The 27225-nt window shown below is 36.5% G+C and overlaps 1 protein-coding gene across 14 annotated transcripts in view; it reads left to right on the top strand.

Moving 5' to 3' along the window:
* Nucleotides 1–27225, top strand: part of MGA (MAX dimerization protein MGA) — a 156808-nt gene that overhangs the window by 87163 nt on the left and 42420 nt on the right. For all 14 annotated transcript variants that reach the window (XM_046652484.1, XM_046652496.1, XM_046652497.1 and 11 more), the window contains 7 exons: nt 10772–11720; nt 12556–12634; nt 12753–12848; nt 21073–21204; nt 21676–21780; nt 23085–23746; nt 24926–25271. In XM_046652484.1, the coding sequence (XP_046508440.1) occupies nt 10772–11720; nt 12556–12634; nt 12753–12848; nt 21073–21204; nt 21676–21780; nt 23085–23746; nt 24926–25271 (2369 nt within the window). The remainder of the gene's footprint in view (nt 1–10771; nt 11721–12555; nt 12635–12752; nt 12849–21072; nt 21205–21675; nt 21781–23084; nt 23747–24925; nt 25272–27225) is intronic.

The following is a 27225-nucleotide window of genomic DNA, read 5'->3' on the forward strand; positions in this document are numbered from 1 at the left end:
TTTTTCACTTTCATTTTTCTGTTTTCTTTTTTTTTTGAAACTCCTGACAGTTGGATGGATTGATTATCATATATAATCTTTTATTTCCTATCTTTTTGCTCTACTTTATGTAAGATTTCCTTGATTTAGCTTCTAAGTTACTGAAATTTTTATTGCATCTGTCAGATTGCAATTTCCAAGAGCTTTTTTTTTTCTTTCACACTCTACATTCCCTTTTCCCAGTAGATCTCTTTTTTTCCTGTTAGTCTAATAAGCACCAGTTTCATGGAAGACATTATCTTATGGGTTCTTCTAATGTACATGTCTTTGTTGTAGCCTGTATTAAATTAAATATGCTGTACAGGCATACCTTGGAGATTTTGCGGGTTTGGTTCCAGACCACCACAATAAAGCAAATATTGCAATAAAGCGAGTCACAAATTATTTGGTTTCCCAGTGTATATAAAAGTTCTGTTTACACTATACTGTAGTCTATCAAGTGTGCAAAAGCACTATGTCTAAAAAAACAATGTACATAATTAAGAGAAATTTATTCCTGAAAAATGCTAACCATCATCTGAGTCTTGAGTTGTAATCTTTTTGCTGGTAGGGGTCTTGCCTTGATGTTGATGGCTGCTGACTGATCAGGGTGATGGTTGCTGAAGGTTGGGTTGAGCGTGGCAATTTCTTAAAATAAGACAACAATGAAGTTTGCTGCATTGATTGACTCTTCCTTTCATGAATTTCTGTATGGCATGTGATGCTCTTTGATAGCATTTTACCCATAGTAGAACTTCTTTCAAAATTGGAGTCAGGCCTCTCAAACCCTGTCACTGCTTTGTCAGCCAAGTTTATGTAATATTCTAAATCTTTTGCTGTCATTTCAACTGTCTTCATAGCATCTTCACCAGGAATAGATTCCATCTCAAGAAACCACTTTCTTTGCTCATCCATAAGAAGCATGAAGCTCTTAAAGTTTTATCATCAGCAGTTCAGTCACATCTTCAGGCTCCCCTTCTAATTCTAGTTCTCTTGGTGTTTTTACCACATCTGCACTTACTTGTTCTACTGAAGTCTTGATCTCCTCAAAGTCATCCGTGAGGGTTGGAATCAGTTTCTTCTGAACTCCTGTTAAGGTTGATATTTTGACCTCTTCCCGTGAATCATGAATGTTCTTAATGGCATCTAGAGTGGTGAATCTTTTCCAGAATGTTTTCAATTGACTTTGCCCAGATCCATCAGAGGAATCACTGTCTATGGCAGCTGTAGCCTTACAAAGTGTATTTCTTAAATAATAAGACTTGGAAGTCAAAATTACTCCTTGATCAATGGGCTTGCCGAATGGATGTTGTCTTAGCGGGCACGAGAACATTAATCTCATTGTACATCTATCTCCATCAGAGCTCTTGGGTAACCAGATGCGCTGTCCATGAGCAGTAATATTTTGAAAGGAATCCTTTTTTTCCTGAGCAGTAGGTCTCAACAGTGGACTTAAAATATTCAGTAAACCATGTTGTAAACAGATGTGCTGTCATCCAGGCTTTGTTGTTCCATTTATAGAGCCACAGGCAGAGTAGATTTAGCATAATGCTTAAGGGCCCTAGGATTTTCGAAATTGTAAATGAGCATTGGCTTCAACTTAAAGTCTCCAGCTGCATTAGCCCCTAACAAGTGAGTCAGTCTGTCCTTTGGAACTTTGAAGGCAGGCATTGACTTCTCCTCTCTAGCTATGAAAGTCTTAGCTGGCATCTTCTTCTATTTTGTCTACATTGAAAATTTGTTTTTTAATGTAGCCACCTTCATTGATTTTCTTAGGTAGATCTTCTGGAAACGTGCTGCAGCTTCTACATCAGCACTTTTGCTGCTTCATCTTACACTTTTACAGAGGCAGTTTCTTTTCTTGAACCTCATGAACCGACCTCTGCTAGCTTCACACTTTTCTTCTGCAGCTTCCTCACCTCTCTCAGCCTTCATAGAGTTGAAGAGAGTTAGGGCCTTGCTCTGGATTAGCTTTTGTTTTAAGGGAATGTTGTGGCTAGTTTGATCTGTCCACACCACTAAAACTTTCTTCATATCAGCAATAAGGCTATTTTGCTTTCTTATCATCTGTATGTTCACTGGAATAGCACTTTTAATTTCCTTCAAGAACTTTTTCTTTGCATTCACAAGTTGGCTAATTACTTGATGCAAGAGGCCTAGCTTTGGGCCTGTGTTGGCTGTCGACGTGCCATCCTCACTAAGGTTAATCATTTCTAGCTTTTGATGTAAAGTGAGAGATGTGCAACTCTTTGTTTCACTTGAACACTAGAGGCCATTAATTGGCCTAATTTTAATCTTCTTGTATCTCAGGGAATAGGGAGGCCTGAGGAGAGGGAGACAAGGGGAATGGCAGTCAGAACACACACATTTATCAGTTAAGTTCACCGTCTTGTATGTGCATGGTTTATGGCGCCCCAAAATAATTAACTAGTAACATCAAAGATCACTGATCACAGATCATCATAACAAATATAATAATGACCAAGTTTGAAATATTGCGAGAATCACCAAAATGTGAGACAGACATGCTGTGAGAAAAATGGTGCCAGTAGAGTTGCTCGACACAAGGTTGCCACAAACTTTGAATTTGTGAAAAGAAAAAAAACCAGTATCTGTGAAGCACAGTAAAGCAAAGTGCAATAAAATGAGATATACCTGTATTGTCTACTTGTCTCCTGCACTGGTCTGCACTATGTCTGTATTGTCTACATTCCTTGAATGTAGGGACTGTGCTTTATTTACTTTGGTAATCCCTGTGCTCAACAAAATGTGTCTGACAGATTGTAGGTGCTTGGCAAATGTTCACTGAACGAGTTTATCTATGGCACTTAAAGCTTTTTAAGTGTGTCTCAGAGTGGCTGGTATATGTCTTATTTATTTGTTGCATTGATTACGTACTGCCAAAAAAAGTGTAATTCTTTGAATTAATTGATGTGTACTACATTGATTTTGCCCATATTCTTGCTTAGATAATCTTTGATCTAATTTATTTGGATAGAGACTTCATAGAAGTGTGAAACTTTAGGATTGTTTGCAAAATCTTCTTGCCAAGACAAATTTCATGCATTATGCATAGAGGTTTTATTGGAAGATAAGGAGAGAGACTTTCTGTGAACGTTTCTAACTTAGCAAGTTTCATTCCTCAGGATGATGTGGAAGTAGTCATTGCAGTAGCAGCCAAGAACTAGCTTTATGAGGTTCGCAGCTATGGCAAACAAAATTTGGGTCATATGGCTAAATGAAGGTAGAGATTTTTTTCTTACACTTTGGACGTTAGGGTCTTGAAATGTGAAGATAATGAGAGAATCATTAAGTGTGAATATACTAAAAGTTACTTAATAGAGAATGGCATTTATATATGAATATACATAAAAACAGATAATAGGGAAAGGGAAAAGAGGTTGTTTTGCTTAACCTTTAAAGACATAAAGGAAGACTGGATTGTGGTGATGATCGCAAAATAAATTTATTGAAAATCATTGTCGTCACTTAAAATGGGTGGATTTTATGTTGTGTAACTTATACAATAAAGCTGTTAAAAAAAAAAAAACGGATAAAGAGCTGTTTCCACCAGTTAAGTGAAATTTTTGAAAACGGGAAGTTGTTTTAGCTTTTACTTTTTCTTTTTTTGGTGAAGAAGATTGGCCCTGAGCTGACATCTGTTGCCAGTCTTTCTCTTTTTTTTTTTTTTCTTTTTTTTTTTGAGGAAGATTAGCCCTGAGCTAACTACTGCCAGTCCTCCTCTTTTTTGCTGAGGAATCCTGGCCCGAGCTAACATCCGTGCCCATCTTCCTCTGCTTTCTATGTGGGACGCCTACCACAGCATGGTGTGCCAAGCGGTGCCATGTCCACACCTGGGATCTGAACTGGTGAACCGCAGGCCGCCGAGAAGCGGAACGTGCGAACTTAACTGCTGCGCCACCGGGCTGGCCCCAAGTCTTCTCTTTTTGCTTGAGGAAGATTGTCCCTGAGCTGACATCTGTGCCAGTCTTACTGTTTCGTATGTGGGACACTGCCACAGCATGGCTTGATGAGGGGTGTGTAGGTCTGTGCCTGGGATCCAAACCTGTGAACCCCAGCCCGCCGAAGTGGACTGCGTGAACTTAACTACTATGCCACAGGGCTGGCCACAAGCTTTTACTTTTAAGTCTGTAATCCTTGGCTTAATTTTTGTGTATGGTGTGAGGGTGGAGGTCAAGGCTCATATTTTATCCATGCAGATATCTAGGTGCTTCTGGCATCATTTATTGAAAGACTTTATTTTCCCCATTAAAATGCACTTGTGCCTTGGAAAATCAGCTGACTATATATGGGTGGGTCTATTTTTGGACTAAATTCTCTTCCATCTGTTTGTCTATTCTTTTGCCAATACCATACGGTCTTGATGACAGTAGTTACAATAAATCTTGGAATTTGGTAGTGTAAGCCTCCAAATTCTGATAGTATATAGAAATATAAGTGATTTTTTTTATATTAATCTTGTATCTGATGACTTTGTTGAATTCACTTACTAGTTTGTAATTCCTTTGGATTTTCTACATACACAATTAGGTTGTCTCTGAACAAAGTTAGTTTTACTTCTTCCTTTTCAATCTTTACGCCTGTAAGCTCTCTTGCCTTGTTGCCCTGTTTGGACTTTCAGTACTATGTTTTAACTAAATTTTGAGACTGGTCATTCATGTCTCCTGATCTTAGAGAAAATCATTTGACATTTCTTGTTGGATATTATGATGTTGGCTGTAGGTTTTTTGTAATGCCCTGTATCACATTGAGAAGCTTTCCTTCTAGTCCTAATTTCCTGAGTGGTGTTAAGAAAGAGTGTTGAATTTTATCAAATGATTTTCCCGTATCCATTGAGGTGTCATATGTTTTTCTCCCTTTATTTTGTTAATATGCTTAGTTACATTGATTGATTCTTTTGGAGGGCGAGGGTGAGGGCTTGAAATAGTATACTATCCTTGCATTCCTGGGATAAATACTACCTGGTTATAATATCTTTTTTAATATTACCAAATTCACTTTGCTAAAATTTTGTTGGGGGTTTTTGCACCTGAATTCATGAGGGGTATTTGTTTGTAGTTTTATTTCTGGTACATTGGTTTCAGGGTCATGCTTTCTTCATAAAACAAGTTGTAAAGTGTTGCATTTTCCTGTATTTTCTGAGTTTGTGCAATATTGGTATTTTTTCTTTATGTGTTTGATAGACTTCATCCGGGAAGCTACAGAGTTTTCTTTGTTGGCAGGTTTCAAATCACAGATTCCATTTTTCTGTTGTTTTCTATTGATTTTTTCCTCTCATCTTTATTTCCTTCTTTCTGTTTTCTTTTTGTTTAATTTGCCTAGCAGTTAGCAGACTAAGACCCATGGACCATACCTAGCTCACTGTTTATGTTTTTTGGCCTACAAACTAAGAATGGTTTTTATATTTTTAAATGATTGGGGGGGGGAAAACAAATAAAAGAAGAATAATATTTTGTCACATGAAAATTATATAAAGTTCAAATTTGTGTCCATTTGTTAGAACAGGCTATGCATATTTATGTGTTGTCCGTGGATTTTTTTTAATGCTATAATAGCGTAGTTGAGTAGTTGCATAGAGACCATGTGGACTTCAAAGCCTAAAATTTTTACTATCTAGCCCTTTAAAAGTTTATCAACCCCTAACTAAGATAATTGCTTTTAGACGTTTTATTTAAAGCTATATTATTCCCTTTGAGCACTGCTTTAGGTGCATCCTACAAATTTTGATATGTTCTGTTGATAGTTGCTATTGATTTGTAGTTTGATTCTATTGTTGTTAGAGAACATGTGACTTAAAACCTTTGAAATTTATCATAACTTTGCTTTATTGTCTAGCATATGGTCTGTTTTGATTAATGCTTCTTATATACTTGAAAAATGATGTATGTATTGTACAGTTGTTGGATATAGTGTTCTATAAAGTCTTGTCATTTAAGTTCAATTGATAGTATTGTTTAATTCTTGTATCTCCTTACTGAATTTTTTTTTTTTTGGTTTGTTTGTCTTATCAGTTACTGAGAAAGGTGTGTTAAAATCTCCCAGTACAGTTGTAAATTAGTCTGTTTCTCTGTTTAGCACTATAAATTTTTGCTTCAGATATTTTGAAACTATATGATAACGTACACGTACATTTGGGGTTATGTCTTTTTGATGAATTGAGCCCATAAAATTTTTATAATGTCTCTATCTCTGATGGTACTCTTGTTTTAAAGTTTACTTTGTTTTCTTTCTTCTTGATTTTCTGTTTGCATGGTTGTATCTTTTTCCCTTTTCCTTTCAGTCTGTGTCTTTTTGTTTAAATTGTGGTTCTTTTAAGCAGCTTATAGTTGGGATGTTGTCTGCTGTTAAAATCTCTTGACATTTAATTGGGCTGTTTTATTCATTTACTTTTTAGTGTCATGGCTGGTATGGCTGGGTTTTAAGCATTTCCTCTTGCTGTATTGTTTCTCTCATCTGTTCTTTGATTATCCTTCCCTGTTTTCATTTGAATTGAGTTTTAAAAATTGTATTTGTATTGCCTGTTGGTTTTCAGCTATACTTCTGTAGGCTTTTTTTTTTTTTTTTGGTGTTTGTATTAGTTTGCTCAGGCTAATGTAACGAAATACTGTAGACTGGGTGGCTTAAACAACAGAAATTTATTTTCTCATAGTTCTGGAGGCTGGAAACTCCAAGTTAATGGTTTTGGCAGGGTTAAGTTTCTGCTGAGAGCTTTCATCCTGGCTTCTAGGCAGCTGCCTTCCAGCTGTGTCCTCATATAGGGGGAGGAGAGACTCCTCACCTTTATGACCTCATTTAACCTTAATTACCTCCTCCAGACCCTCTCCATCTGCAGTCACATGGGGTGTTAGAGCTTCAATGTATGAAATTGGGAGGGACACAATTCAATCCATAGCAGTGGTTATAGAGATTAAAATGTGCATAAATAACTTATCAAGTAGAATTGGATTATTCTAACAGTTCATGAACAGCTCATGTCCTTATAGTTCATGTCTTTATATATATGTTATATAAACTTCTAAAACATTATTTTATTTGCTTTAGATAGCCAGTAGTCATTTAAAGAAATATAAGGAAAAGCCTTTAATAGTTACTCAAATATTTATTTTTCCTCGGTCTTTTCTTTTGTTTCTGGATCCATTTTCATATTGGTTCATTTCCTAAGAACTTCCTTTAATATTTCTTTTAACTTTTTAAAAATGGAGATGTAATTCACAGCTATAAAATTCACCCTTTTAGGGGCTGGCCTGCTGGTATAGCGGTTAAGTTCACGTGCTCTGCTTCAGCAGCCTAGGGTTTGCCGGTTTGGATCCCGGGCGTGGGCCTACACACTGCTATCCAGCTGTGCTGTGCTAGGCGTCCCACATATAAAGTAGAGCAAGTTGGGCACAGATGTTAGCTCAGGGCTAACTAAACTTCCTCAAAAAAAATTTCACCCTTTTAAAGTGTACAGTTCACTGGTTTTTAGTATATTCACAGACTTGTCCAGTCATGACTACAGTCATTTTTGGGACATTTTCATCACCCCCAAAAGGAACTTTGTGCCCTCTGCTAGTCACTCCCTATTTTCCCTCAGTCACTCATCAACCCCACCCCAACCATATGCAACTTTTTTTTTTTTCTTTGTTTCTGGATTTGCCTATTCTGGACATTTTGTGTAAATGGAATCATATAATATGTAGTCTTTTGTGCCTGGCTTCTTTTACTTACATAGTGTTTTCAAAGTTCATTCATGTTATAGCATGTATCTGTCCTTCATTCCTTTTATTGCTGAATAATACTCTGTGTGTGGATATACCACATTTTATTTATCCATTCATTAGTTGGTAGACATTAAGGTTGTTTCCACTTTTTGGCTATTATGAATAATGTTGCTGTGAAATCTGTGTACAAATTTTTGTATGCAAGAAATTTTGAGTGTTGATAAGCCCATTCTTTTCCCACTGAATTGTCTTGGCATCCTTGCCAGTTGAAATCATTTGGTATAAATGTGGGTGTTTATTACTGGACTCTGAATTCTGTACAGTTAATCTGTATGTTTAGCCTTATGCCAATATCACACTGTTTTGATTACTGTAACTTTATAGTAAGTTTTGAAATTGAGAAGTATGAGTCCTCAAAGAATTTTGTTCCTATTTTTTGACATGTTTTTGGTTATTTTGAGCTCTCTTGTATTTCCATATGAATTGTAGAATCAACTTGTCAATTCCCACAAAAATCGCAGGTGGGATCTTGATAGGGATTGTGTTGGATCTCCAGGTCACTTTCAGAGAGTATTGCTCTCTTACCAATATTAAATCTTCTAGTACATAAACATGGGATATTTATCCTTTTATCTAGGTCATATTTAATGTCTTTCAACAATGTTTTGTAGTTTCCTGTATAAAAGTCTTACACCTCTTTGGTTCAATTTATTCCTAAGTATTTTATTCTTGTTGATGCTATTGTAAATGAAATTGTTTTGTTTATTCCTAATGTGTAGAAATAAAAGTTTTGCATGTGTGTATTCATTTTGGATCCTGCAGTCTTGCCAAACTCATTTATTAGTTCCAGTAGTTTTTTAATGTAGTCTTTAGGATTTTTCTATATACAAGATAAATGTCATCTGTGAATGGAGAATTTTACTTCTTCCTTTTCAATCTGGATGTCTTTTATTTCTTTTTCTTGCCTAATCACCCTGGTAGATCCTCTAGTACAGTTGAGTAGAAGTGATGAGAGCCAATATCCTTGTCTTTTTTCTTATCTTAGGAGGTGATATTTCTTGTGCTGTCTGAATTCTGTCAGCTATCTGAAAATGTCTTTAGCCTTGAAGACTTCTTTTGGTAGATCTTAGAACATTAGGTTGATTCTTCAAATACTTCATGATGAGTGTCTTTCCATTGTTTTCTGGCATATATTGTTTCAAATGAGTAGTCAGCGTGTGGCATTCTCATTGTTAGTCCTCCAGTGTAGTGTGTCTTTTTTCTCTGCTGCTTATAAGGTTTTTCTTTTGATCTTTAATTTTCACCAACCTGATCTTTATGTGCTTATCTGTGACTCTCTTTGCATTTGTTATCCTTGGTGTTTGCTGAGCTTCTTGGAAGTTAGGTTAAAATCTTTCACTTTTGGAATGTTTTTCATTTTCTTTTCAAATGTTTCTCCTTTCTTTCTCCTGCCTTTTTGGAAGTGCTGTTACTAGTATGTTAGATCATTTGGTGGTGTTCCACAGGTGTCTGACACTCTTTTCTTTTTTCTTTTCTATTCTTTAGGTGATTTGCTTTAGTTAATTTCAGCTCACTTCTGGGTTTCAGATGTGTTAAGGGTGGCGTTGGACTCCTCTGTCTGATGTGACCTTGGGATCTAAGCGCTGGGAGACTCCAAGTTCTCTGTTTTCATGCCATGTTTCCTGCATCACTGCTGCTTGTTCTGCAGAAATCCCCTGGAGGATAGTTGGTGGGAGCAAGGACTAATTTTCTGTTTGGGGTTCTCCTGATTCTAGTCTGTCCATACTCAGGCGTTAAAAGTTTGCCTGACTTCTTTGTGTCCCAGCAAAGAGCTTTTGCCTATAGCTACTTTTTTCTCTGTTCACTTGTGCTTCAGGCAGTGTAAATGCTACTCAGGGTTGAAAAATTTTGGCAATCTGCAGTCACCTAGAGAAGACTGGTTCCTTTTTCTAATTCAGTTCATTTAGACTTATTTGTGTCCGAAGGTCTTCCATGGCTTTAAAGAAAAAGAAGGTTTTTAATTTATCTGGTATTTTCTCATTGTTATGATGGAAGTGATGGTTTTGTGATCTCCCACATTCTAACTGGAAGCGAACATCCTCCATTGAAAGATTTTTGAGCAAGGTCAAGATCTTAAGTAAATCATGCAAGGAACAAGTAACTGTACATTGACAGAATGGTTGCTTGTGCATATTTGAGATAAATGAAAGTTTTACAAAGACAATGACTTTAATTGGGTTAGTTAGTTCTAGCATGTCCTCAAGATACGTTGGTACAGTTTGTATACTTTCAATGGTTAGTTGGGAGGAGGGAGAAACTAAAAAGATGATTTTATTTTTTTAATGAATTATGAACAGTAGATCTACCTAGGTCATATGTACTTGCCTTCAACTACCCTACCCTTTGATTTTGGAATAATTAAGGTGGATTCTTTATATTGAAAGTGAATTTCCCTGTTTTAAAATAGAAAACTCACCTGGCAACACCATCCTGAATAAACTAAAAAACTACTGGATTGTACATTTTTAAATGGTTAAAATGTTATATGAATTTTATCTCAATTTAAAAAAGAAGAGAAAAATTAGCGGGAAGTTTAAAAGGCCTTTCCTGATGTTTATTGCAATTTGTAATTGTAGTGGACTTTTGTTTGCTTTTATTGCACTTGGTAATCAATGTGTAGATTGATTTCTATAGTTTGATTTTGGGTCAGTGCCAGGTGACTTTCAAAATTGAGTTCATTTGAAAAATACCATTAGGAAAACAAGTGTTATATCTTGCTTTCTGATTTAGTGATAAGAGGGGCACTTGTTAAAGCTTTACTCTTTATATATTTTCTGTGAGAAATGGACAGAAAATGTAAAACTATGATGTTCATAAACTGCTTTTGAGAATCTTATGTTAAACAGAGTGTTTTTTGAGGAATGGCTTGTGAAATCTGATGTGTCGCTTGGTTTCCAGGAATCTTTTTTTCTCTTGAGTCTTATTTATGGATAGTTCTGTCCTTTTTAACCCTACCTCCCCTGTATCTCCAGTCTTGTTGCCAACAATTTTGAAGACGGCTCTCATGTAGCATCACCATTAGACCCGAATGGAAACTTCAATGTTGTCATTAAAGAGGAACCACTAGATGATTATGAATATGGACTTGGTGAGTGCCCAGAAGGGGTCACTGTGAAACAGGAAGAGACAGATGAGGAAACAGATGTATACTCCAACAGTGATGATGATCCTATACTGGAAAAACAGCTAAAGAGGCACAATAAAGTTGATAACCTAGAAGCTGACCATCCGTCTTCTAAATGGCTACCAAACAGCCCATCAGGTGTTGCTAAAGCCAAAATGTTCAAGTTAGATGCTGGAAAGATGCCAGTAGTCTATCTGGAGCCTTGTGCTGTCACCAAAAGCACAGTGAAGATTTCTGAGCTCCCTGATAACATGCTTTCCACATCTCGAAAGGATAAATCTTCTGTGTTGACAGAGTTAGACTATTTGCCTATGTACATTGAAAATTCCAATGAGACTGGCTTCTGCTTAGGCAAAGAATCAGAAAACGGTCTTAGAAAACATTCACCAGATCTCAGAGTGGTACAGAAATATCCCTCACTTAAAGAGCCTCAATGGAAATATCCTGATATATCTGACAGCTTCAACACAGAAACAATACTTGACAGTTCAAAGAGTTCAACTGGGGACTCATTTTTAGGAAAAGAGGACTTAGGCAGAAAGAGAGCAACTATGCTTAAGATTTCAACAGCCTCCAAGGCTGTGAATGCTAATCAGAATTCCCCTCTAAATGTACCTGGAAAAAGAGGAAGGCCACGAAAATTGAAACTCTCTAAGGCAGGGCGACCGCCTAAAAACACAGGAAAATCTTTAACTTCTACGAAGAACACTCCCCTGGGTCCTGGGAGTACCTTTCCAGATGTGAAGCCTGATCTGGAAGACGTGGATGGTGTTCTCTTTGTTTCCTTTGAATCGAAGGTAAGATTGTCATTTTCAGCGTTCTTTCTAAGGGCAAATAGTCATTCTTGAGTTGTATACTTTGATAACTTAGAATCTAGTTTTTGTGAGTGCATCCATTATGTAAGCTTGCGTGCCTGGAGAGGGGAACGTCTCCATAATGTTTGGTTTAGTTAACAGGTATCACTTAAGATATTTTGTTTGAATGGACTTAAAAAATTATGTCTGCTTTGATCTCAGTTCATGATTTTTGCATTGTGTTTAGGTTGAATTTTTAAAATCTTTGGGTCTTACTCAAATTTTCATTATTATGGACTTTAAAAAAGCATGAATACATGAAAAGTTTATTAACTCTTTTGGGGCGCCCTATCCCCTGATTTACATCAGCAATAGAAGAGTACCATTGGAGAACCACGTATTAGTAGGCTTCTTAATTCTGCTATCTTACATGTCGATAGTTTCTTTATTTTACTCTTGAACCAGATTATTTTTCTTTCAGATTTTTATAGAAGCTTAGTGTTTCTAAACTGGCTACACAGAGGTTGAATTCTCTCTACCTGGTCTTTTCCTCCCCCCTTGTTAATTGCTGAGAAAGCTGTCTTTACATAGGCTCTAAGAAATCAGTATGCAAATGGGTACAAATATAGTTTTAGGTCATTTATCTGAATATGTTATATTCAGGTTTTATGCTCTCTTTTTTTCTTTCTGATTATTAAAGTAATGTTTAGAATATTTAGAAAATACCCTAAAGTATCAAAAGGAAAAAAATGTTCCTAGTTTACTTTTAAGCTTTTAGAAGTCATATGACCTTTTTGTTTGTTTTTTGTTTTTTTTGTTTTTTGTTTTTTTAATATAGGAAGCTCTAGACATTCATGCAGTTGATGGGACAACAGAAGAACCCTGTAGTCTTCAGGCATCAACCACAAATGACCCAGGTATTACCTAATAGTAAAAAAAAAAGATCTATTTGGGGTTTGGCTCCAGAAGTGGAAGATGCAATGTTCATTTTTCTGTAGGATATAGTAGCTTATTTTATCATTGTTTTCTGAGTAGGTTGCAGAGCAAGAATTTCCCAATTGGAAAAGGAATTGATAGAAGATTTGAAGGCCTTGCGGCACAAGCAGGTGATACATCCTGGTCTTCAAGAAGGTAATATTCTCTAAAAAAAAAGATACAAGCCAACTTTTAATTTTATTCTCTTTCTTCTCTGCTTCCCATCTCTTCCCCCTCTTCCTTTTTCTCCTTCCCCCTTTTTCTGTTTTGTCTCCTTTCCCCCATCCTTGATTTCATTTCTTTCAGCGCCTCTCTAAGCTTACATTTTTGTCTTCTCTTTGTCCATGACTCTTCCCTTTAACTTAAAAACATGTCTAGGTCTTTTTTAGCGTAAGAGAAATTTACTTGTGAAGCATAATATCTTATGCATTAAAAAAATGTATCAAGAAAGTGGTGTTTTCTCTTTTCTTTCCTATATCCCAGTATTTTCCCCTCTATTTCTCATCTTTAAATTTTGGTTGCTTTTGTTTTTGTGTTTTTTTTGAGGGGAGGGTCCTACTTATTCTTAAGCACTTAGTAATGTATTTGAGTGTGTAAATAGAAGAATACTTTTCTTTCTCGTGTGGCTGTAAACATATTTTATATGTTTCATATATTTCTTGGGACTTATTTTAAAATTTTCATTATTATCTCTATTTTGTTGTAATAGATTATCTTGACTTTGATTACATCACTTAATCCTTTTTTTAAAATAATGAAATCTGTACTTACTGCCATCGTAGTAACTACTGATTTTCCCGTTTGCACTGTAAATGAAAAATTGTAAGCCATGCCCCAAGTTTTAGTTTTTTTTTTTTTTTAAGATTTTGTTTTTCCTTTTTCTCCCAAAGCCCCCCAGTACATAGTTGTATATTTTAGTTGTGGGTCCTTCTAGTTGTGGCATGTGGGGTGCCATGTGAGCATGGCCTGATGAGCAGTGCCATGTCCGCACCCAGGATTCGAACTGGTGAAACCCTGGGCTGCTGAAGCAGAGCACGCGAACTTAACCATTCGGCCACAGGGCTGGCCCCCTAAGTTTTAGTTTCTTAAATCTTTGATTTTAGCTGTGCTTCTTGGAGTAGTTTATTGTGTTTTTGACTGTTAGTCAGTTTTGTTTTCAAAGGACTATTTAGCTGATTTACATTATATAGTAGATAATTTATATGAGAGTCTAAGCATTATATACTAACAAACAAAAAGTTGATTTATAAAATAATCGCTCAGTTTCTAAATCAAGGTAATACCTGAAGAACTTTTGCTTTAATATGAGATGGCTTGTGTGACAGTGTGATCTTAAAGTTTGCAAATCTCAATCTAAGTGATAAGGACTGGATACTAAAGATTATAAGGACCATCACAGTCATATCACAGTAGTCTTGCTGGTAATAACATTTGCTATCGTTTATTGTCCGCTTTCACTTCTGCCGTTTTATTTAAATAATGTTCTTTTCCCCCTGTAAGTTAACTTATCCTTTGTCTTTTTTCCGTCTCCTACTTTCATCTTTTGTTGGTAATGTACTTTGATAATGTATAAATATTATAACATTTATATTGTGTTCTTTCAGCCTAATCCCTGCATTCGTTTTAGTTTTAATTCTAGATTTAAATATATTCATTGCTCCCTGCTGGTCTTTTTGCTCTGGTGTGTTTGCCCATTTCCTGGTTGGCTAAAGTTTTAGTTTTTTCCTTCTCTTATAGACATTTTAGTCAAATCTGTAAATTTTTTCTGTGTATAATGAAGTTCAAAGGCAAATACTTATGGAAACTAAGCAGGTAACATAAATAAAGTGAAATGAACCTGAACTTGCTGGTGGGGTTGGACTCTGATGAGCTGGAGCACAGGTGCCTCTTCTAAAGGGGCAGTCACATCAGGGGATTGTTGTCATATGGGAATGTGGGCCCAGTATTTTCAGAAATTCCCATTGTTCAGTAGAAGCTGAAGTCATTTTTATGTAATGTCTCTCAATTTTTAAGTGGTGGCAGCTAATACTAGTTTTTTGGGCAAAGCTTTAAAAGCACTGTGAGCCAAATAAAACATGTGTGAGACAGAGTTTGACCTGCTATACAGATACTGCATTTGGTGTTATGTTCAAGTTTTCATTTAATTCTTACATTGTGAAAAGTAATCCAGCTGCATTCTTAGATAGTTTCAGTTCTTTAAACCAGATCTGTAATCCATTTGGTACTTACTTTTCATAAGATGTGAGGTAGAGTTCTATTTTAGATTTTTTTCCTCTGTTTTATTTTGACAGATGTTCCCCCCACACCCCAACCTTTGCTTCTTAAGACTTAGGATTTCAAAAGAATAAGTTAATTTGGCTAACTATTTGTAGTACCTGAGTGATGCCAACCCCAGGTCTCTGAAGATAATGAGAGTGTTCTTCCAGATCCCTCTCTAAAAATGGATACTTGAAGTACTTTGTTAAATTTCAGTTCAAAGTCATATTTCTTTGCTTTTCTATTAACTGTAGAGTTTCAATATTCTTTGGAAAATAAGCACTTAAAAATCTTTTTGAGCTGAAAAAAGCTTGAAAGCTTTTTTTTTTTTTTTTGGAGGAAGATTAGCCCTGAGCTAACATCTGCTGCCAATCCTCCTCTTTTTGAGGAAGCCTGGCCCTAAGCTAACATCCGTGCCCATCTTCCTCTGCTTTATATGTGGGACGCCTGCCACAGCATGGCTTGTTGAGTGGTGCCATGTCTGCACCCGGGATCTGAACTGGCGAACCCCAGGCTGCTGAAGGGGAACGTGGAAACTTAACTACTGCACCACCAGGCCGCCCAGCTTGAAAAACTTTTTGAGCTTGCTTTGAAATTGTGGAAGAAATGTTAATTAAGCCTGAGACAATGCTTTTATTGTTGTTGATGATAGTTTTGTTGCTAAAATAAAAATAGGGTTCTTAATTTTGTTTTCCAGAGTACTATATTTTTGTCTCTTATTACTACCTTTATTGTATCTAAATTGGTTTATTTTCTTTCTGTCAACCTGAAAATATCATGTGTTTTTGAACTTTAAAGGTATTTTTGTAAAAACATTTCTACTTCATTGCTACCAAACTAATTCTATGTCATTTTTTGTGTGTGTGAGGAAGATTGGCCCTGAGCTCACATCTGTTGCCTATCTTCCTCTTTTAGCTTGAGGAAGATTGTTGCTGAGCTAACATTTGTGCCAAACTTCCTCTTTTTGTATATGGGACGCCACCTCAGCATGGCTTGATGAGTGGTGTGTAGGTCTGTGCCTGGGATCTGAACCTGTGAACCCCAGGCTGCTGAAGCGGAGCATGCCAACTTAGCTACTTTGCTACCGGGCTGGCCCCTCAATTTGTAAATGAACTGTTTTTTTTTTTTCTTTTTTTGCTGAGCAAGATTCACCCTGACCTAACATCTGCCGCCAGTCTTCCTCTTTTTTGGTATGTGAGTTACCACCACAGCACGGCCACTGACAGACGAGTGGTGTAGGTCTGCGCCCAGGAACCAAATCTGGGCCGCTGAAGTGGAGCGTACCAGACTTACCCACTAGGCCACCGGGGCTGGCCCTAAACTTTTTATTTTATATAAGTTTTAGATTTGCACAAAAATGGAGAACATAGTATACTCATATACTATGCACCCAGTTTACCCTGTTATTAACATCAAACATTAGTGTGGTACATTTATTCCAATTAGTGAACCAATATTGATATATTATTATTATTATCTAAAGTCTATCGTTTTTCAGATTTCCTTAGTTTTTGGTTCCAGGACCCTATCTAGGAAACCACATTACATTTAGTAGTTGTGTCTTCTTAGAATCCTTTTGGCTGGGACAGTTTCTCAGACTTTTTATTTGTTTTTTTTTGAGGAAGATTAGCCCCGAGCTAACATCTGCCGCCACTCCTCCTCTTTTTGCTGAGGAAGATTGGCCCTGAGCTAACATCTGTGCCCGTCTTTCTCTACTTTATATGTGGGATGCTTGCCACAGCATGGCTTGATAGGTGATACATAGGTCTGTGCCCAGGATCTGAACTGGTGTACCCCTACCTGCTGAAGTGCAGTGTGTGAACTTAACCACTACGCCACTGGGTCAGCCCCAGACTTACTTTGTTTTTAATGACCGTAGCAATTTTGAAGAGTACTCGTCAGGTATTTTGTAGAAGGTCCCTTAGTGGGGATTTATCTGATGTTTTTCTTATGGTTAGAGTTAGGTTACATGTTCATGGAATGAAGACCACAGAAGTAAAGTGCCATTCTCATCCCATTATATCAAGGGTATATCGTATCAACATGATTTTTCACTGACCTTTCCATGCTGTACTCTCTTGGAAGGAAGTGACTGGGTAGCCCACATGTAATGAGTGGGGAGTTATGCTCCACCTTCTTGAGGGTGAGGTATCTGCATAAATTATTTGGAATTCTTCACTAAAGATTTGTCTTTTCTCCTTCATTTGTTTTAATATCAGTATGGACTCCTGTCCATGTTAATGTTACATTCTTTTGTGACAGTCTTTCTAGCGCTCTCTACCTCTTCCTTTTAAGTTATTTAAAACTGTTCTGTTTCAGTTAATTTAAAAATATCATGAGAGTACTGTTAAATGTGTCGTTAGCTGGAGTTTTTCGTATCTATTTGTCTGCTTTTTTTGTTCTGTGTTGGCTAGTTATATAGCTTTTTATTCCTCTTGAGTGTATTTTTGTGGATACTTTATATTTCAGTGGGTTTAGCAAGAGGCAGGCATTTTTTGCCACAGTTTATTGTCTTAGGTGACTCTGTCTTTGAACCTAAAGGTTATCTTTTGTTCATTTCTAGTCTTTTTTGTAGTGATGTGATAGTATGTCTTTAAGAAGTAGCTCCTAATATGGTGAAAAGACAAAAACATTTAGAAATATAATTTACTTTAAATTGTCGTATTTGGAAAAGATTTTCTGGTTTTTTGGGATACGCTTTCTATGATTTATCTTGTTTTCTGCAAGCTAAAGTTATTCTCATTCATATGAAACCAACTAAGTGTAGATTTCATGTATCTGTTACTTGGGGAAGGATTTTCTTGGCAGAACAAACATTTCAGGATAGTATAGATAAGCTAAATTGGGAATTACTTTAAACAGTGTCCATCTGCCCTTGACCTCTCTATTTTTAGAACTTTTAAAAAATTAATATGTATGTTTAAAATAAATTTGGCTTTTATCTTGTTTTGAGACTTGCTGTCACTTTCAGGGGAAGGAGGCGGTTCAGAATTCAAGTAAGTGCAGACAAGGAAATATGAGAAATAGTCTCTAAATTTGATTGTACGGGTCTGGATTTTGCCTATCTACCTACTTGGCTATATGAGTACATTTTTAACAACTGAATTCCTTTCTTTCTACCTTCTGTGTAGGCAGCTGTTCTGGCAGTTTTTGTCATTAATAACAATAATAGAATATTTTTCTCTTCTCAAAGCACTACAGAATCTCATTTTATCCTTTGTGTAGGATTTAGTTCTCACTTGAGTTTCTGCAATATCTTACTTTCTGGTTCCACTCGGTTCTCCTTCCCCACCTTTCCTAGTTAATTCCTACTTATTCTAACTTAAGAATTCTACCTCTATAAAGTTTTACTAGATTCTCTTGGACTTTGCACGTGTCATTTCTTTTTGCTCACCTCTCATAGGACTTATTTACTCTATTGTAACTACTAAATGAGTCAGTTGGGGAAATATAACTAACCCTCCTTGAGGTCTGGGAAATGTCTTTTATCTCTGTCATCATCTGTATAACAGAGTATTTCACAGAGAAGGTGCTGTAAATTCTTAAAACATGAAATGCAGTGTGGTGGACTGGCATTGATTTTACTGATGAGGAAGGTAAAGCTAAGAGAAGTTTACCTCAAAGATAAGATTAGAAACCATTTGTTTTGACTCATTATCTTATTTTCTCCCCACTTGATTGGAAACGAGGAAAGAATCTTTTGTTTTATTGATGTTAGTTTTAATCACATCATGTGACTAAGTAAAATAAAAATGATAAAAAATATTTGTTTTAAAGAATTAGAATTGCAAACTAAAACAGAATAACCATCTTTTTTTCAGGTAAGTTCTATGTGGAAGATACACAAATTAGCCATAAGAGTTTGTGGCTCATACCCTACCTATAATGTCTTCACCTTTTAGGGACCAGCACTGTGTAAGCTGTTGGAAACCTGTACCTATGACTTTTAATGGTTATTACCGTGATACTTAATACTTTGAACTCCTTTGGCTTCAGTTTTGTCAGAATTTAAGTAAATACTTTCCTGCTCCATAATATGAAGCCAGTAATCCACAAATGAGGAAATCCAAATTAGAAGACTGTCAGTAGTAACAGAAAAATGAGAATTTAGGAACAATGGAATGTAAATTTATACCGATAAGATGGGAACCATTTTTAAAGTCCAGTGATATAAAATATTGGAGAGGTTGTGGATCAGCAAGAACTCTCATGCGCTACTGACAGGAGTATAAATTGAGAGTAATTTGGCGATATCTAGCGCACACATTCCCAACCAGTGCATTGTTGCACATCGTTATCCATGAGTGTGTGACAGATATGCTCTTGAGATACTGATCTCAGAGTGGCCAGGCAAGACCAAGGGAAATTAATAGCTGTAGAGTTGGTTGCCTCCAGCCAGAAACAGCCTCATATTTATCCCAGTTTTGTTGTATAATTATTATTTTATATGCTATTGCATAACAAGGATTCAGAATAATAACTATAATAATAATAATAATAACTATATAATAATAACTAATAACTGAATTTATTAAAGAATATCAGATGACTTAGAGAGTCTCCCAAAAGGCCAGAGAAGCAAGCCCCGGGACTGTGCAGTCAGGAAAAATGCTGAAATTACATTCCCAGACTACTCAGAAGCAATCCAACAGCATTGGACAGTCACCACCGTTTTCAGTATGGACACTGAAGATGATATGCTAGAGCTAGGACTTTGGTTCCTTTTGCCTCTGAAAGTTCTTCACTTGATCAAACACTCACCCTCATTTACACAATTCTGCATGGTATCCCTTTCCTCGTGATGCTCTCTTTTAAATTGAAGTGTTTCATGGATGCATCTGATTGACAAAACCTATGTCCTATATCTGCACATAAACTGCAAGGCATGTTGGAAAGTGAGTTTTTCTAACACCTACCTTGAAGAGGTAGGAGTGATAATGTGGAAAAGTAACAGCTGTAGGAAGGGTGTTCAGAATATTTTGGGCGGCCACAAGATATGTCAGACACTCACAACATTCAGTACATTGAAAGATGAACATACTCCACACATGGCAATTCCACTCCAGGGTAAGCGTCATAAGGCAAAGCTAAATGCACTAGAGAAGTTCTTGCACATGTTCACATGTATGATGTGCATTCTGGTACAAGATGTACTGTTATACTGCAGCATTGTTTGTAATAGAAGTAAGAGACAGCTTAATTCTCGTCAATAGGAAAATGGTGGATAAATTGGAGTATATTCATAATCTGGAATAGTGTACAGCAGTGAAAATAAGTCATCTAGAGATAAATCTGTCAACATAGACAAATCTCAGATGTTAAACGTTAAGCAAAAAAAATTGTAAAAGGATATGTAAAGTACATACTTTCTCAAAAGATTGCCTCTTAATCCACAAATAAGTCATGATATTTATAGGCTTAATTAACCATAAATACCAATAATAGTAACTACAGAATTAGTAGCCTTAATCAAGCCAAAAGCTCAGTCTAGGGCAAGTTTGTGTTAGAGGTCCCAGAAAGGGTTAAAGCACAAAAGATCTGAATTCTGCTGTGTTTATATATTAGTTATCTATTGTTGCTTAACAAGTTACCACAAACTTAGTACCTTAACACATTTATTGCCTCCCAGTTTCTGTGGGTCAGGAGTCTGGGCACGGCTTAACTGGATCTTCTGGTTTGGGTCTTCCAGGCTGCAATCAAGACGTCAGGCCTGGTTTCTCATTAGAAGCTTGGCTAGGGAGGGATCTGCTTCCATTTTCTCTCAGGTTGTTGGCAGAATTTATATCCTTGCAGCTCTAGCAAGATAGGTGATACACTCAGTCTTATATTATCATTCACACATAATCATGTACATCCCATCCCTTTTGCCATGTTCCATCAGCTAGAAACAAATCACAGGCCCATACTCACATGGGGAAGGAGGAGGGGGGAAGATTACACACACATGTAGTACCAGGAGGTGAGCGTCATGGGGTCACCTTAAAGTCTGTCTGCCACTTTTTATTTTTATTTTGTCATTTTTGCTCTCCGCTATCTCCTTTATCTCTATTAACCACCCCTCCTCCCCACCCGCAACCAAAGGTTAAAAGAAGCTAATATGATTTGTGGTCCTTTTTTCTTGTAGTGGGCTTAAAATTGAATTCAGTGGATCCAACAATGAGCATTGATCTTAAATATTTGGGAGTACAGCTGCCTTTGGCTCCAGCCACTAGCTTTCCTTTCTGGAACCTTACAGGAACTAACCCTGCCTCTCCTGGTGAGTGCATCACATTTGTAAAGTCAGACAAAGTTGTGATATAAATAAAAAGCTACCTTTGTTAGAGACATTTAAGGTAGTTCTTTTAGCTGCTCTTCTTCCTTTTTTTTCTTTTTGGTGAGGAAGATTGGCTCTGAGCTAACATCTGTTGCCAATCTTCCACTTTTTGCCTGAGAAAGATTGTTACTGAGCTAACATCTGTGCCACCCTTCCTCCATTTTTGTATGTGGGATGCTGCCACAGCATGGCTTGACAAGTGGTGCATAGGTCCGTGCCCAGAATCCGAACCAGTGAACCCCGGGCCACTGAAGCGGAGCACTCAAACTTAACCACTAAGCCACTGGGCCAGCCCCCTAATGGCATAATCTTAGCAATGATTTATACATTTTAGATAAAGTCTTAGGAATTGATGAAATATTAAATATTGGCTTGCTAAAATTTTGGTCATCTTTTTTACTTTTTCTTTTATAGATGCTGGATTTCCCTTTGTTTCTAGGACAGGGAAGACCAATGACTTCACCAAGATCAAGGGATGGAGAGGAAAGTTTCATAGTGCTTCTGCCTCTAGGAATGAAGGTAATTAGTTTTTTAAAAATTTATAAGTAAGTTCTGAAAAATGCTGCCAAAAAAAGCCTTTTGTTAAAATTGTCTTGGTTGTTTTTCTTCATCTCTTCTGTCCATGCTTTAAAATAAACTGAAAATTGTTGGCTTTTGTTCATTCCTGGTGTTCCATAGCCCCGATCCTGGGGTTCAGTCCCTAACCATGTTAGGCTTAAGTAATCTCTGCAGCCCTTTTTAAAAACCGCACTTCCTTTCTGTTATTCCTGTAGTTACAAAAAGCATCATTCTCAAGCATTATTTCAAAACTGTGTACTTCAGAGCTGGATAGTGATTCCCGATAGCATTATACTTCAGAGTAAACTTCTAATTCAAGCATTTTGACTGAATGCCTGTAGGTCTCCTTTCTTAGTGCTTTTCCTTTCCCTCTGTACTTTTTTGCAGTTTACGCTCCAACCAGATAAATATAGTGTTTGTCCAAAATAGTTTTTCTCATCTTTGACTCTTTGTACAGTTATAATAGTGTAATACTTGTGTCTCTACTAAGCTTGCTTTTTTGTTTCTTAAAAATGAAATTTTGTACTCTTCTTTTTGTGCTCTTACCTCTTCATTGTATCAGAGTCCAGGACTGCAGGCTCTTAAATGATCTCTTGGCATTCTTTTGAGGTCTAATTTAAGTATATTTTGTGCTCTTATGTTTTTATTTAGATGTGGTCTCTATACTAAGGTTATAAGTTGTCAGAGGTTGTAAACTCTTAACCCTAGTGTTAATTATTACTATTCCTAGGACTTTGTAAAAATTAATGCTAAGTATGTATTAAGATAATGTTAGATAATGGCTTTTAATATAACTAGCAGATGATATTCAGTCTCTTCACTTGGTGGGTTTTTTTTTTAATATACCTTTTGGTGAGGAAGATTGGCCGTAAGCTAATATCTGTTGCCAATCTTCCTCTTTTTCTTTTCCCTCCCCAAAGCCCCAGTACATAGTTGTATATGCTAGTTGTTGGTTATTCTAGTTCCTCTATATGGAATGCCACCTCAGCATGGCCTGATGAGTGGTGCGAAGGTTCTGTGCCCAGCATCCGAACCAGTGAACCCCGGGCTGCTAAAGGAGAGTGCGTGAACTTAACCACTTGGCCCTAGGGCTGGCCCCCTTCACTTGGTTTTATATTTTATATTTTTCTTCATTCTAAAGAGGGACAGTTTAGAAGATTCAATAGCATATAACTGAATACTTCTGGCCTTTTAAGTATATTTTTCTAGAGATCTAAAGGTCTGTCCTAGATTTCTTTTAAGTATCTGTATCTCCTTATTTCTAGGTGGAAATTCAGAAGGTTCACTGAAAAACCGTTCTGCTTTCTGCAGTGATAAGCTAGATGAATATTTGGAAAACGAAGGCAAGCTTATGGAAACAAACATGGGTTTCTCTTCCAGTGCTCCCACATCTCCTGTGGTATACCAGCTTCCCACCAAGAGTACCAGCTATGTCCGAACACTTGATAGTGTACTAAAGAAGCAGTCTACCATTTCCCCTTGTACCTCTTACTCTTTGAAGCCTCATTCTGTACCCTCTGCCTCTCGAAAGGTGAAGTCTCAAAACAAACAGGCAACTTTCAGTGGCCGAACTAAATCATCTTATAAATCCATTTTACCATACCCCATTTCACCAAAACAGAAACACACTCATATAATTCCAGGAGATAAGGTTACCAAGAATTCTTCCAGCACCATCTCAGAAAATCCGGTGAATAATTTTGTTGTGCCAACTTTAGATGAAAATACATTTCCAAAGCAGATTAGTTTGCGGCAGGCACACCAGCAGCAGCAGCAACAGCAACAGGGAACTCGCCCTCCAGGCTTGTCTAAGTCTCAAGTGAAGCTAATGGACCTGGAAGATTGTGCACTTTGGGAAGGAAAACCAAGGACCTATATCACCGAAGAGCGAGCAGATGTATCCTTAACAACTCTGCTTACTGCTCAAGTAAGTATCTGTTGTCTTCCAGAAGCATATTAGTTCTTGGCTAGAAAGAATTAGGTTAGTGAGAGGAAATGGGACTAGGGCTTTTTGGCAGGAGGTTTGGGCATTTAGTTACCTCAGTGACAACCAAGGAGATGTCCTCCGCATTTGTTGTTCTTTATCAGCTAGATACCCAAGTGTAGATCCTTCCTGCCAGCAGAGGGAGACAGTACAGTTGTGCTTTGAATAATGTCTTTCTCCTTTATAAAGGCAACTGGCTACTCTGAAAGTCTCTGATTTCATTCTCCAGAGGGTGGGCAAGTACATTTGCTGATCTTGTTAAAACAGCTTTGAAGATTCTGCTTAAAAGGTGTACTAAATCCCAGAAAATCCAACAAATTATAAATGTACAGAAAAAAAGCTTTTGTCTTTTGTAAAATTTTATGTTAAGAATTTTTTATTTTTATTATTGATTCATCTTTCTTAGCAGCCTCTGATGCATGTGAAATGACACAACAGCATCTGGAAAATTTTTTTAATGACATTTCTGTACTTTACCTTCCATTTTTTAATTCTGTTACTAAATTCTAGAGCTAAAAATCCTCAGATGTTAGGACTAAACACAAAATGCGTCCTTTATTATTAATTATTCCTAAAGACTTTTATGCACATATTATCCTATTCCTTTTTTATTAATTACCGTGAAACAGAGGTCAGCAAACTGTTTATGTAAAGGGCCAGATGGTAAATATTTTAGGCTCTGCAGGACGTACACTCTGTTGCAGTTACTCACTTCTGCTGTTGTAATGCCATAGACTGTAAATGAATGAGCCTGGCTCTGTTCCAGTGAAACTTTATGTATGAAACAGACTGGCTTTGGCCCGTGGGCCTTAAGCTTGGCAACCTCTGCCCTAGAACATTATGTGTGATTTCTGTGGAGACTAAGTTCATCCTTGTTCGTATTTTGTCTCATAATTATTTAAAACACTTATTCTCTTGCTTGTCTGTGCTATGCATTAGAATGGGAGATTGTTCAGAATCCTTGTTATTTTCATTTTCTGTTCTTTGAAGCTGTGCTAATCTTTTGTTGTTACTACTGAGTGCTCAGAGTCAGAGAAGAAGACAGACTAATATATGACTGTAAGTAATTGGTTGTGTTAGGGGATGATTTAACAGATTTACAATTTTCTACTTTAACTTTAGGCATCTCTCAAAACTAAACCTATCCACACAATCATAAGGAAACGAGCGCCTCCATGCAACAATGACTTCTGTCGATTGGGTTGCGTATGTTCAAGTCTAGCTTTGGAGAAGCGCCAGCCTGCTCACTGCCGCCGACCAGACTGCATGTTTGGCTGCACTTGTTTGAAAAGAAAAGTTGTGCTTGTTAAAGGGGGATCCAAAACTAAGCATTTCCAGAGGAAGGCTGCCCATCGTGATCCAGTTTTTTATGATACTCTTGGAGAGGAGCAAAGAGAAGGAGAAGAGGGAGTCAAGGAGGAAGAAGAACAATTGAAAGAGAAAAAGAAGAGAAAGAAGCTGGAATACAGTGAGTATTAATTGAGAGTTAAAACAGTATAGTTTTATATTTTTAGAAAAGTATGGTTATTTGAAACCTATTTTGAATATTACTATTACTTTAATTCTGATCAATGATCTAAGAAGAATTTTGAGAAATTCTTGTTATCCTTAAATGCTCTTTCTATATGGCATATGTGATACACACATGCACACACACACACACACACACGTTCTTTTTAAGTTTTCTCTTGAAGATGGATTTTTTGTGCTAAATTTGAATTGTTCTCTCATTTGGACTTTCGGAATGCATTTGAAGCTTCATTTGTTTTTCTGTGTGCTCCACTGCACCCCCTGCCGTGTTCTTTGAATATACAGATGATTGGTATAATCCATCATTTTCTTTTTTTCTCTCCAGCTGTATTGAGGTATAATTGACAAATAAAATTGCAAATATTTAAAGTATACAACATGATGGTTTGGCATATGTATACATTGTGAAATGATTGACATAGTCAAGTTAACTAACACATCTCATTTTATTTTCTAAAAGAAGAAGTTTGTAACAAGACCCTCTGGTTATGGTTTGAGTCATTCACCAAGTGGTTGGAGATTTAGGGACAGAATAAGGACGTAACAGTTGAGCATTATATACTCTTTTGAAATCCTTATTCCTTTTTGATAAAATATTACAAAATCCCAACTTACGTATTATTTCATTCTTGATTTTTTTCCCTTTCTACTGTATTTTTTTATTTTGTTTAAAATAAATATCTGGAATAAATAAATTCCAGATATTAGCAGTTTAATTTTTTAAAGTCCATTTATTAATCTAATGAAATATGTTTTTAATCTTGAAGATAGAGAAAGACTTTCTAAGCAAGACTCCAAAGAAACCATAGAAGGAAAAGACCTCCAGACTTAACTATCTCTTGCTTTTTTCCTTTTTTGAGGAGAATGGGGGAGGAATTTTGAACAAAACTAAAATATGAATTATTATATTACAGCCTGGAAAAAATAAAACTCCTGGATATGTAGGAAAAAAACACAGCCACTCCAATAAAAGTTAGCAAAGAATTCAGAAAGGCAATTTACAGAAGAAAGTTTATGACAAATGGTCAATAAACCTATCACTAAAGACATATAAATTTAAAACAAAGTATCAATTTCTGCCTACCAGTTTGAATATCCAGTGTTAAGAGTATAAAAAAACTGGCACTATCCAACTGTTGGTAAAAGTGTAGTTGGTACAATTCCAGCAACATCTATAAATGTTTAAGGTGCACTCACTTTATAATATCATAGCATAATGTCACAGCAGTTTCACTTTTACTAGCATATCCTGAACATAGATGTTCATCACTGAATTGTTTATATTAAAGAACACCCAAAAAGGCTAAATTGGACAACTTAGATGAGATGGACAAATTCTTTGAAAGACACAAAGCTACCAGACTCACTGAAGAAGAGAAAAGTAACTGCCTAGCCCTTTACTTATGAACTTGTAGTGAAAAACCCCACAATAATGACACCAGGTCCAGATGGCTTCACTGGTGAATTCTGTAAAACGTTTAAGGAAGAACTAATACCCATTCTACACAACACTCATCAAATGGTCTCATTCTATGAGACCAGCGTTGCCCTGATACTCAGACCAGAAAAAGGCATTATGAGAAAACTGTGGAGTAATATCTCTCATGAACGTATGTAAAAAGTATAAATAAAATTTTAGCAAATCAAATCCAAGAATATATTTAAAGAATCATATATCATGACCAAGTGGGATTTATCCCAGGAATGCAAGGTTGATTTAACATGTGAAAACAAACAGTGGAGTTCACTATTACCATAGTGGACTTTTTATAAAATGCCATATGATTGTTTCAACAGATATTTAAAAAAATTTACAGAATCTATTTCTGGTAAAAATTGTTGGCACACTAGAATAGAAGAAAACTTCCTCAACCTGATAAAGAGCATCTAGG

Source organism: Equus quagga, chromosome 2, assembly GCF_021613505.1.
Source record: "Equus quagga isolate Etosha38 chromosome 2, UCLA_HA_Equagga_1.0, whole genome shotgun sequence".
In the NCBI taxonomy this organism is placed as follows: domain Eukaryota; kingdom Metazoa; phylum Chordata; class Mammalia; order Perissodactyla; family Equidae; genus Equus; species Equus quagga.